This window comes from Nycticebus coucang, chromosome 4 (genome assembly GCF_027406575.1).
Source record: "Nycticebus coucang isolate mNycCou1 chromosome 4, mNycCou1.pri, whole genome shotgun sequence".
Taxonomy (NCBI): Eukaryota; Metazoa; Chordata; class Mammalia; order Primates; family Lorisidae; genus Nycticebus; species Nycticebus coucang.
Window position 1 is genome coordinate 85,448,519 of NC_069783.1, and position 12,662 is coordinate 85,461,180.

At 40.4% G+C, this 12,662-nt stretch overlaps 1 protein-coding gene across 1 annotated transcript in view; it reads left to right on the forward strand.

Moving 5' to 3' along the window:
- Positions 1-6,007, forward strand: part of RMND5A (required for meiotic nuclear division 5 homolog A) — a 76,621-nt gene extending 70,614 nt beyond the window's left edge. Inside the window, exons 9-10 of the mRNA XM_053588094.1 lie at positions 1,267-1,354; positions 1,852-6,007. Coding sequence (XP_053444069.1) covers positions 1,267-1,330 — 64 coding nt within the window. The 3' untranslated portion in view covers positions 1,331-1,354; positions 1,852-6,007. The remainder of the gene's footprint in view (positions 1-1,266; positions 1,355-1,851) is intronic.
- Positions 6,008-12,662: the final 6,655 nt, after the last annotated feature.

The window sequence follows — 12,662 nt, forward strand, 5'->3', positions numbered from 1 at the left end:
GTCTCATTCAGTTGCCCTGAGTAGGGTGCAGTGGCATCATAGCTCACAGCAACTTCAGACTTGTGAGCTCAAGTGATACTCCAGGCTCAGCCTCCCAAGTACCTAGGTTTGTTGTTTTGTTTCTATTTTTAATAGAGACAGGGTCTCACTTTTGCTTAGGCTGGTCTCGAACTCCAGAGTTCAGGCAATCTGCCCACCTCAGCCTCCTAGAGTACTTGGATTACAGGCAAGATAGCCACACCTGGCCGAAAGTAAATTACTTTATACATGGTAAATAAATTCTAGAATTGGAATTGCTAATTCTAAGATATATACATTTATAATTATTTTCAATGGATATTCAATTCAGATCTGTTATAGTAAGATTCTTCTTTTAAAAGGAAGGCCCAGCTTGGCGCTTGTGGCTCAAGTGGCTAAGGCGCCAGCCACGTGCACCTGAGCTGGCGGGTTCGAATCCAGTCCAGGCCCGCCAAACAACCACTGCTGCAACCAAAAAATAGCCAGGTGTTGTGGCGGGCACCTGTAGTCCCAGCTACTTGGGAGGCTGAGGCAAGAGAATCCTTTAAGCCCAAGAGTTGGAGGTTGCTGTGAGCTGTGATGTGACAGCACTCTAGGGTGACAGGGTGACAGCTTGAGGCTCTGTCTCAAAAAAAAAAAAAAAAAGGAAGGCCCTGGCTTGTAAAGAAATGGTTTGTGCCCTCTCAGACATATAGCAGCTCTGATAGTACAGATTGATAGTGACTAGAAGTGCCAGATAGATTGTTGTGCAGACTTGGCTGGTATGTTGTGCCACTGAGGGACAAGTGGGACCTTCTTGCTGTAGGCTTGCAGTTGGCATCAGATTTGCTGCCCATGAGTGGATCATATGGCGTGTACATACGAAATCCATTTACAGGCCAGTACAACTTCATCTTTGGAGAAAAGAAGTTGGATTTACTACTGAAACCCCGAAAGTAATTTTCAGAAAAGTTGTCCTTGTTTTACTTACAAAATAATTTTCACTGATTTCCACTGAAGACGAGGCTTTTAGTTAGGGTCTGGCATGGTTGATATTTATTTGTGACTTTTCAAAGCTTAGTTAGTATTAAGGGAAAGCATACTTAATCCTCAAAGCAAAATGAAGACACATATGTTGTGCTTATGAATTTCTGTGTGTATATAATTTTTAAAGATGTAGTAAGTTACTAGATGAAAATTGAATGCTTAGTACTGATCCTGTTCTTTGATTTAATGTTTTCTTCATTTTTTTTTCTTTCTTGTCTTTAGATTAAAATGTCCATATTGTCCAATGGAACAAAGTCCAGGAGATGCCAAACAGATATTTTTCTGAAGAAGTAACTTTAGTTCACAATTTGTAAGTGAAACTGAATTGTGGGCACATTTCAGAAGAGAACGTTCCATTTAATGCAGCTAACCAAGGACTCCGTGTTTATATAAGCTAAAGCTCCAGAAACTTTGCCAACACGTTAGTGCACACACACTGAGAGAAGTGCTCCAGATGAATATTATCATAGGGCTTTATTATATTCTTGGTCTTCATTTCTGATCAAGTAAATACACCAGCAGTTGTCATTCAGTGCAGGTTTTTGTACTTAATTATATGGTGATTTTTTTACTTTTTAAGAGCAGAAACAGAAATTGACCTCCTCGCCATGTTTTTAATATTTCTCCTGCTTTTACTTTTGTCATTTTCTTGATAATTGTAAGCCTTGAGAGTATTTGTGAAAAAGTTTTTATTTCCTGTTATGTATACATAATTAAATGAAAATTCTTCAGAAAAAAGTTTGATAAAGTGAATTGTGGTTATAAAACTAATTCGCCTTTTTTTTTTTTTTTTTTTTTTTGCTTAAGGAAGAAAGCTGTGATAGATTCCAAATTTGCTTTTTGATGTTTTCTTCTGCTCCTCCTCCAAGAAGTCAGCACACCTGCATTTGAGCTCTGCTTATAACCGCAGCAGGCTGCCTATTTAAAATTTCATCATTTAGCAGGCTGGTGTGAGAAGTCTTCCATTAGAGTGGAAAGGAGTACTGACGTTTTTTTGCTTTTATTGCCAAGAGGTGCTTGTTTTAAAAGTTTGTTCAATGAAATGAAATTCTAAGTTAGAAGTGTTCTTACATTGATATTTGCTCTCTTGGTCTTGGTAGCCCTATTGTCTGAAATCTACCTTCGGGACTTGGCTATATATTGTATTTATATATCATTTTAGACACAGTGTTGTGCGTGTGTGTATAATGTGCACCAGCATCAAACATTGTGTATCTAGAAGGGAAGAAGCATGTTTCAGTCCTAAAATGCAATTACCAGACCCATCACTTTAAATCCTTAAAGTTAGAAGCTAGCAGATTTTCTGTAGTTCAGAATACGTTTATTGCTGTTTTGTGTTTGAATAGTATACTGTTCAATGCCTTTCTTCTACAGAGTGTATCATCTCATTGACTGTGAATCTGTATATTATTCTAATGGATACAGATAATGATCTTTTCTCTTGTGAGGTATCTTCATTTAATGCACTGTCCAGAAATAGCCATGTGTAAGAATCTTTCTCTATATGATGAACTACATGGAAAGACTTCTGTGGACATAATTCTGACTTAAACTCACGAAGTTACTTCAATAGGAGAAGAATGTTATATGGAAATCACCAAATATTTTGCGACTTTATCTCATCTGACATGGAACTGAGTATCAATATAGGAGTACCTTCATGAGAAAATGAAAAAAGAAGAAAACAGAAGCAAAGAAAAATGTGGCACTTCACTTTTTCTTGTGGACTTAGTTTGAGGGAGGGGGGATAACAGATTTGGTGCTAAGTTAATTAGAAGCTGGCAGCATTTGCAATAGTCTGTCAACCTGGATGGTTTATCCTGAAATGTTTACTTGGGAGAGCTAGGATTTGTTTGTGAAGGAAGAGGGTACTGCAGAAAAGCCCTGCTTAATCACCATGTGGTCAGGCTTGTGTAGATGCCTACTGTGTGCTGTGTAGGTTAGCCAGGAATTGTGACTGGCCCGGTTCAGTGCTTACCTTGTCCAACCTCAGTCTGGCCCCACTACGCCTCTTGCCCCATGATTCTGCTTCACTATTGGAATCCTCTATAACAGTGGTTCTTGACCTTCCTAATGCCGTGGCCCTTTCATACAGTTCCTGTGGGTCTCGACCCACAGGTTGAGAACCGCTGTTCTATAAAAGTTCCCCCTCTCTCCATGAAAGCAATGACGGAAAAGAGAGAAAAGCTCTGTGGGCAGCAAAAGAAAAGGTAGAAAATTCTAGGCAACACTCTGGTTAAGGGTGTAAATAGGTTTATTATATATATATATTTTTTTTTCCTTTGAATTAAAACCTAAAATGTCTTTAAAAAACAAACAAACCTTTTTTTAAACCAAGTTTAACTTTATTTAGAACTTTTTCTCACCTTTCCATCCCAAACACCTGCACAACATTCAGGCTTCACCTAGGTTTGAATGATACAGACGTGTTCTAGAGGTTGGTGTAAATGTATTTAGTAGCCAAATACTTCACACAGTTGGCTCAGGCCACTTCTAAGGACAAAAAACGGAGCTCTGTTTTGTCCCTCTTCCAGTATTGGGAGTCCTATTGGTAGTTTTCTGTGCAGCTCATGAAAACTTTATGAAGAAACATGTTTTAACTAAACCATTTGACTTTACAGCTTTCTGTGTAAGGTCCTTGTAAGCCTACTGGGCAGTGTGAGGGCCAAAAATATGAAACTCTGTTAATCTGACAATTTAACAAGAAAATTTATTTCTTGTGACCTTCTTTAAGTGCACGGACTTAAAATTCATTGAAGACTAAATGAAGGAGAGGTGGATTTAATGAGGCCAAACCTTAACCAAAGATGCAGAAGTGCAGTGTTCTGTCCTTCGTACTCTAGAAGGAAACACCTTCACAAGTGGTGTTAACCACCATATCATCACTCGTGCTGTCTGCACGTCAGCAGTGCGGGAGGAAGCTATTTGTCTCTCTCTGCCTCCAGTCCGAAAAGGCAATGATAGAGAAAAGATTTTTTATAGACAGGATAATAATAATAATATACATTGAAAACAATTTCAGAATGGTTTCTTAAATTTCTTTGGGAACCATTTCCATTTATCAGTTGTCGAAAGAGGCCATGGGACTATGCTAAACCAATAAAACCTTATCAGATCTTTAGCCAGAGCATCTGTGTTTTCAAGTATAGTCTTTACAGTGGCTAAGGTTGTCTTTTGATCTTTTTTCTTCCTTTGTGATCATCACAGATGCCATTTCTGTTATTTTATTGGTGATTATATGAGACTTCTAATGAACATAAATGAACGGGTATTGGTGCCTCTTTATTTTAAAAAATTTGAAGAAAAGAGCCACTTCATATTCCTAGGGTGTGTATTTTATGTGTCGCATTTAATTGAAAATAAGAAAATGATGAAGTAAATCTTTTGTTTAAACTTTTTCTGTAGCAGCTAATGTATACAGAGACACTAAAACCCACACTACATTTTGTGGGGAAAGAGGATCCTTTTTTATCTCTCCAGGTGGTCCCCAGGTTATGCAGTTTAAATTCAGTATTCTTTATGCTGTGAGTTATTTCAGCTTCAGTGGTTTCAGCCTTTGGGACAGTGGATATTATAAAAACCAAGAATTCCTAGTTATCCACAGAAGACAAGCTGCTGGGAGACTACACTAGCATTCTGGTTTTTCAGCTCAATCTCTGATCAAGTGGACTGACAGCCACGCTGGTCAGTCTGTTTAGTCAGCCGACTCAGGTTATTTTCAGGGAAGGCATGGAGGCATGGTTTGGTTAGTTCATCACTAGGGTGCGTAAGGTAACAGACAACACAAACCAAATACCTTTTATTACTTTACATACATCATCTTTGGTAACACTAGAACGCTATGGTCTTGAGGGAATGTTAGTAAGGAACACGTAGAGAAGTTTTGGTGTTTTATGAGCCTGTCCATATGTGGCAGGTTTTATGTGGTACTGTAGTGTTTATATAAACAGGTACAGACTTCATGAACTATTCTTAATCAACTAAATTGAATAGAATACCAAAAATAGAATGACGTATGTATTTTAATAACCGATGAGGCCAGTTGATTTTACTTCAAGACATAGTGAGAGAAACAGTTTTAACCCATAGTGGGCATATGCTTCATTTACTTCCAAAGAGGCAAAAGCAGCTAGAATTAGCTTACAGCACATGCTTTGTTTTATGTTATGGGTGAGGAACTACACTCTTATTTTAGCAGTCACTTAACCTTCTTTAGCAAGGCAGATGTGGGGTTCACTAGGATTTAGTGCCTGATCTTTTCTTTTGGGAAGGGGTGGGAGTGAATGTATTAGGCCTGGGAGGGAAGCAGGAGAAGAAATTGGGAGTGTGAGTGAGTGTGCATGTGTCTGAGATTCACCATTTGCCCCACCTGTACCTAACGAGGAGCAGATGTGTGATGTATTTTGCTCATGACTGCAGTGTGCATGTATTTTTTTCCTCCTCTGTGTTTTCTGAACTTTCCCTAAAAAATTTCATCAAATCATCTTGTTCAGATGGCTCAGGATTGTATTTCTTTTGCTTACCCTGTGCTCTTGGGTTCTATAGTATTTCTATAATTATGTAACAAGAATAGTGTTGCACTGTAATCTATCATATAGAGCTATATGTATGGAAAATTTTGATCAGTTTTTTAAGAAATGTATCCTGTTTGCAAAGGCACAATAAAATTGCATCTTATAGACTATAGGCAATAAAGCTAACAATAAACCTTATTTAACACAAACCATATTCATATTCTCTGTTCACTTGATTTTAGAAAACATCTAGCATATCTGGTAGTTTCAGGGATTTCATTTACCTTTAAAAATTCTGATATATTTAATTTATAATTTCAGACTGATTAATAAATAGAGTTTTAGAAAACTATAAGAAATGCTTTGTTAATGTGTGTATTCCTATGTAAAACACTTGGCTTCTCTTGTGTATATTTTTAAAAATTAAAGAAATGCACATTGTGAAAGTGTTTTGTGGAACCGGTCTGTATAATGCTAGGTGACAAAGGTGTGAGGGAGGGAGTATAGAGGTGTCAATTGTGAGAAAGTTGCTGTCTGCATTTGCTGAGAGTCTCCCTGTAAAGAAATTTTTTTTAATCTTTGTCACCATTTTATTCTGTTACTGTGCCACCAACAGTGTGAGGAGAGGTGGCTGGGTACCATCCTGAGTTTCTAAGTCAGAGTTTCTTAGTTTCTGGGCTCACGCCCATCCTGTGCTCTGGAACATAGTAAGTTTATGACTTAAGTTTTGCAGTAGGAGCTGCAAAACAGCTCAGTGTCCAGCCTGCTGGTGGGGAGGGACATGTGCACTCAGCGTTTCCAGGAGCAACAGGCTGAATGGCCTATCCTACTCAGTGACAACCTAAGGTGGTAGGGGCCAAGAATTTATATTGTGCTCCTTTGTATACATGGGTCATTAAGAAATTTTTGAGAGGGCGGCGCCTGTGGCTCAGTCGGTAAGGTGCCGGCCCCATATACCGAGGGTGGTGGGTTCAAACCCGGCCCCGGCTGAACTGCAACCAAAAAATAGCCGGGCGTTGTGGCGGGCACCTGTAGTCCCAGCTACTTGGGAGGCTGAGGCAAGAGAATTGCTTAAGCCCAGGAGTTGGAGGTTGCTGTGAGCTGTGCGAGGCCATGGCACTCTACCAAGGGCCATAAAGTGAGACTCTGTCTCTACAAAAAAAAAAAAAAAAATTTTTTTTGAGATAAAAAAATTGAAATGTGAAATCTGTACAGACAGAAACAAATGAAGCCCTCTCAGCAACATGGAAAAGCTGAGCAAGTTGAAATGAACAGGTGAATGAGAAAGGACGCTGTGACTGTGTTTCTTGGAAGTGAAGTAATGGACCATAACACTATCTGTCTCAAAACTTTCATAGTGACCTACATGTAGTTTTAGAGATAAACTTGATCTTACCTGAAATTTTAGAATATTTCCTACCTGTTAGAACCTAGAAGAGGCCTGAGTACCAACTTCCGTGTAGCATTCGGGCTCTCCAACACTCAAAGTGTCATTCGTGGTTCAGCAGCGTCAACATCATCTGGGACTTTCTGAGAAATTCAGCAGCTCAGGCCCCAGCCCAGGTGTCCTGAGTCAAAATCTGCATGGTCATGAGAAAACTGGCTTCCCTGGCCAGGAGCCTATTGGAGACTTCCTATTTTATATGAACCCTCCTCTTAAATGTAGCACATAGAGATCAATATGCTAAACAGAATTTATCTTTTTCTTTCTTTCTTTTTTTTTTTTTAAAGCAAACACTGGTGTCTTTATTTTACAATCAGGTACTATAGTATCTGGCTAGTAAGGGAAGACCAATTTGTCCTTTTCTTTTTTCTTTTTTTTTTTTTTTTATTGAAAACATAGTCTCACTTTGTCGCCCTCTAGAGTTCAGTAGCATCATAGCTCACAACCACCTCCAACTCTTGGGCTCAGGCGGTTCTCTTGCCTTAGCCTCCCAAGTAGCTGGAACTATAGGTGCCCGCCACTATGCCCAGCTATTTTTTTGGTCGTTGTTTGTGTTTAGCAGACCAGGGCTGGGTTCGAACCCACCAGCCCTGATGCATGTGGCCAGCACCCTAACCACTGAGCTACAGGTACTAAGCAAATTTATCTTTTTCTTGATGATTAAGTCTTGAGGCATCAAGAAAAAAAAATTAGTGTGCTTTGTACTGTTTTAGTTTAGTTATTTTAAAATATCAGTGTATTTCTTTAAGCATTAGGTAGTTGAGTGAGTATTGTATTTGCAGCATGGTAATACTTTTCCACTCTGCAGCAAAACAGGGAAGGCAAAGATGCAAAACAATGGATTTTTTTTTTTTTTTTTGGAGACAGAGTCTTACTCTGTCGCCCTCGGTAGAGTGCTGTAGCATCACAGTTCACAGCAACCTCCAACTCTTGGGCTTAAGCGATTCTCTTGCCTCAGCCTCCCAAGTAGCTGGGGCTACAGGTGCCCACCACTACACTCGGCTATTTTTTGTTAGATTTGCCACTGCTGTTTTAGCTGGCTGGGGCCGGGTTTGAACCCACCACCCTTGGTAAATAGGGCCAGTGCCCTACCCACTGAACCACAGGTGCTGCCTGAAAACAATTAATTTTTGTAACGGCAAAGTAAGGACTAAAAATGTACCTTGAAACAAAATAGTAGCTTGATGCCTCTCCTCCCCCAATAGAGAAACTTAATAATAAATAATACCCCAGCAAGCAGAGCACAGGCTTTCCTACCTTTTTACCCTTCAGCAACCAGTAAGAATAAATTTAATATAACTCTGTATACATGAAGTTTATAGTGCTGACACAGGTTTTAGAAAATATTTTATGCTTATAAATGTGTGATATTCGGGCGGCGCCTGTGGCTCAGTTGGTAAGGCGCCGGCCCCATATGCCGAGGGTGGCGGGTTCAAACCCGGCCCCGGCCAAACTGCAACCAAAAAATAGCCGGGCGTTGTGGCGGGCGCCTGTAGTCCCAGCTACTCGGGAGGCTGAGGCAAGAGAATCGCTTAAGCCCAGGAGTTGGAGGTTGCTGTGAGCTGTGTGAGGCCACGGCACTCTACCGAGGGCCATAAAGTGAGACTCTGTCTCTACAATAAAAAAAAAAAAAAAAAAAAAAAATGTGTGATATTCTCTATTTCTATTTTTAATGCTCAAGACTAATTTGACATTATGACCTTCTAGTGGGCCGCAGTTTGATAAACCTTGCACGAAAAGACAATGATGCAGTGATGGACCTAGTCACAGATCACTTTGAAATCTCAATGCATATACAATAGAAAGTACTTCTCTTTCAGCTCCGCCTACCCCCCAAAAAACTTTCCTTATAGAAGAGGGATTTTGTATACTCCTGAGACTTCTATGCTGGTAAATGTTGCAATATGACAAGGGAGACCTGACACCTTAAAAGAAACTTGCAGCTTTCCTGGTCCCTAAGTGCAGCCTTTCAACTGAATCAAAGATTTTTATATAACAAATCCTTTTATTAAAAGGAATACAGCAGAAAAATGAAGCTTTTATTGCCTCCTTTGGTTCTTAGAAAAAAAATGATCTTGAAATCAGAAAGCTGCAAGTTCCCTACTCCTGCAAGGAGCTTCATGCTAAATATTGGCTACTTAAATAACTTACACATATGTAAGATAAATGCAGAAAATATTTAACATGTGGTATAACATCTTTAGTCAGTTTATGTACCTACTATGTGCAAGGAATTGAGATGAAACTGTGTCCTACTGGCAAGAATAGAAAAGTAGAGATGCGATCCTTATGGGGAGGTTGGTAACACCGGAGGTCTTGCTTCTTTCTGTCTGTTTATCATGTTCATTTATTCCAGTGACTCGGTACCAGGAACCATTCTTTGGTACTGGGAACTAAGAACCAAGGAACACAGACCTGACTGGCCCTCACCCTGATGCTCCTTCCTTCTTGTTTCATTTCAAAGCAGGTAGTCAAGTTAAAAAGTATCTTTGGTTTCAAGATACTATTCTTTTTTTTTTTTTTTGCAGTTTTTGGCCGTGGCTGCATTTGAACCTGCCACCTCTGGCATATGGGGCTGGCGCCCTATTCCTTTGAGCCACAGGTGCCGTCCAAGATGACTATTGATTTTTTAGAGAGTTTTGAAGTGTTTCATTTACCTGGTTTTAAAATCAAAAACAAGACTATATCAGCTCAGTGCCTGTAGCACAGTGGTTACGGCGCTGGCCACATACACTGAGGGTGGCAGGTTAGAACCTGGCCCAGGCCAGCTAAACAACGAGAACTGCAACAAAAAAATATCCAGACATTGTGGCGGGCACCTGTAGTCCCAGCTATTCGGGAGGCTGAGGCAAGAGAATTGCTTGAGCTCAAGAGTTTGAGGTTGCTTTGAGCTGTGATGCCATGGCACTCTATTGAGGGTGACAGCTTGAGACTCTGTCTCAAAAAAAAAAACAAAAAAAAAAAAACAGGACTATAAAATATTTAGCATAGCAGAGCAAGCAGTGAAGAGCTTGGGCTATAGGATTCAATTGGGTTCAAATCCTGATCCCACAATCCCACCAGAATGTGTGTGTGTGTGATCTTAGGCAAGTGATGGAAATGTTCTATGATTTCATTTCCTCATCTGTAAAAGATAATGATAATAGTTCCTGCCTCAGTAGGAAACTTGATGAAACCTAAGTGAGATACTGTCCTGTGGTGAATGCTAAATAACTGGAAGCCATTAGTAGGTCAATGAAACATAAATCACATGACATTTTCATTCTATAATCAGCTAAAGTGGGATGGCTTGGCACCCATAACTCAGTGGTCAGGGTACTGGCCACATATACCAGGGCTGGTGGGTTCGAACCTGGTCTGGGCCTGCTAAACAACAATGACAACTACAACAAAAAAATAGCCATACGTTGTGGTGGGCACCTGTAGTCTCAGCTACTGGAGTCTGAGGCAAGAATCGCTTAAGCCCAAGAGTTGGAGGTTGCTGTGAGCTGTGACGTCACGGCACTCTACGAAGGGCAACATAGGGAGGAGACTCTATTTCAAAAGAAGGAAAAATAATCCGCTAAAGGGGAACAGAAAAGAGGAATTGGTAACTGGCATACAGAGAAGAGATGTCTAATGGGAAAAAGGGGATTTCAGTAGGGATTGAGATGGCAGAATGACAACACATTCCTTTCCTCTGCTGCCCAGAGCATCCTCATGGAATTGATAGCCATAGCCGGCATCAGCAGAGCGTGGTGGTGGCACTCAGGATTGAGGAACTTCAAATGACAGTGCTGTCGGGGGCTGAGTGTCTGGGACTGAGCTCTTGAGAGACACCCGTGAAGGATCACCCTCCTGTGCACTGGGGTGCTAACATTGCTGGGTATGTGTAATATCGTATCCATCAGGAAGGGCTACTGTCTACCCTTTTGGGGGGGAATAGAAATGGGAAGAATCAGACATGAGGCTGCATTCAGAGTGTAATCAATATGACCCTGGTTTTGAAAAATTTAGTACAAGTTCCTTTTTTCAGCATATGTTTACTGTTTGCTTACTATGTTCCAGGAGCTGGTCTAGGCAATTAAAAAAATATATGTATTAAGTTTAATGGTCCCTTTGAGTTAGAGACTGTTATGGCCCCCATTTTACAAGTGGGGCAACTGAGTTATCAAGACAGTGAGTCACTTGCCAGAAAAAAATGCAGTTAAGTAGCAGAGCCGGGAGGCTGGTTTAGAGCTTATATGCTATTGTGACTTCCTTCAGTTCTCTCTAGTAGATGAACACTGCTGCTCAAGCCTGCTTGTCAGGGCAGTTACGTGGTGCCTATCTCAGGTAGTCATAAAACTGTGTGCTGAGGATTTGCACATAGGCCCAGAGCAGGAGGAAGGGGATGCTTCCTCAAAGGAAACTTCTTGGCCTCCTGGTGAAGATTTTGGGGATTTCCAAGAGTATGTTTAATGACAGGAGAAGGAAATGACAAACTTTTCTCTTTGGCTTTTTTATTCTACAAATAGAATATATTTTGTTAAATGACTGTTTGTTAAATGAACCACATTCAGGCTAAGTTCTAACCAGCCGATACCAAGTTTATAGCATAATAACGGAATCATTTGTCTACTTCTGTTTTGGGGGATAAAATACGGACATCTCCCACATAGCAAGAAGATTTGTATAACCTATGCTTCAGGCTAGCCAACTGGCAAATGAAATACTGTCGGGCCTGCAGCTGGCAGCCTTGAAATGTGGGGTGCTTCTGAATGTAGTATAATGCAGACATGTTGGATGCTGTGGCCACCACTGACCTGAATGCCTAAATTCACAGCCTACCTTTAGTGTGCTTAAGGCCTGCAGGATCTATATATCTGTTTTCTATTTTCTCCTTGGTCCAGAGAGCCAGCTTTAAGGAACGTTTTTTCCTATATTGATATTTTTTAATTTCCAAATTATTTACCACTTTATTTGTGGTAAGTGAAATCCTTTTTTTTTTTTTTTTTTAAGGGTCTAAGCAAAAACCAGCAAGTATTTAACCCCCTTCAGAGTCTCCCAAGTGATGGCAGCCACTGTTATCCTAAATGACTGTTCCATACAGGGTACTGCTGGACAGGCCCTGGCAAGGCCTAATGAGCCTACGTGCCAACATCCAGAATTGTTTGTTCTCATCCAAAGCCTGCTGTAATAGATGAAGTTAAGAAACTGGATGCTACAAGGACCCAGTGCACAAAGTGCAATTAGTAATGCACTTGACTGACTATAAATGTAGTCTAGAGTAGGAATCCTTTGAAGGTGTAACCACTTTACCATAGGGGGATATTGTGTAACCTTGTAACCAATTAGGAGGAATCTGTTTATACTATCATGCTTGATGACATTGCTGACACTTACTTTTACTGAGAAGAATATAAAGGTAACAGAGAAACAGGAGAGCGGAACAGTGCTTTGAGGAGATATTCTCACTGTTCTCTGGAATTGCTGGCTTTTCTGTAAATAAAAGTGGAACTGTTAATCTCTCATCTGCTTCTGCATTGATTGGCTTGGGTAGCAGGCAGATGGATTCCTTGGTCCAGCAACACAAGTGTAGCCCCTCCGCTGCTAACTTGTGCTTAAGGTTGGAGAACAAATGCTACCATGACAGGAAAGGTCCTTTCCTTGTTTTTGCCCTGGCCCAGACTCATGGACAT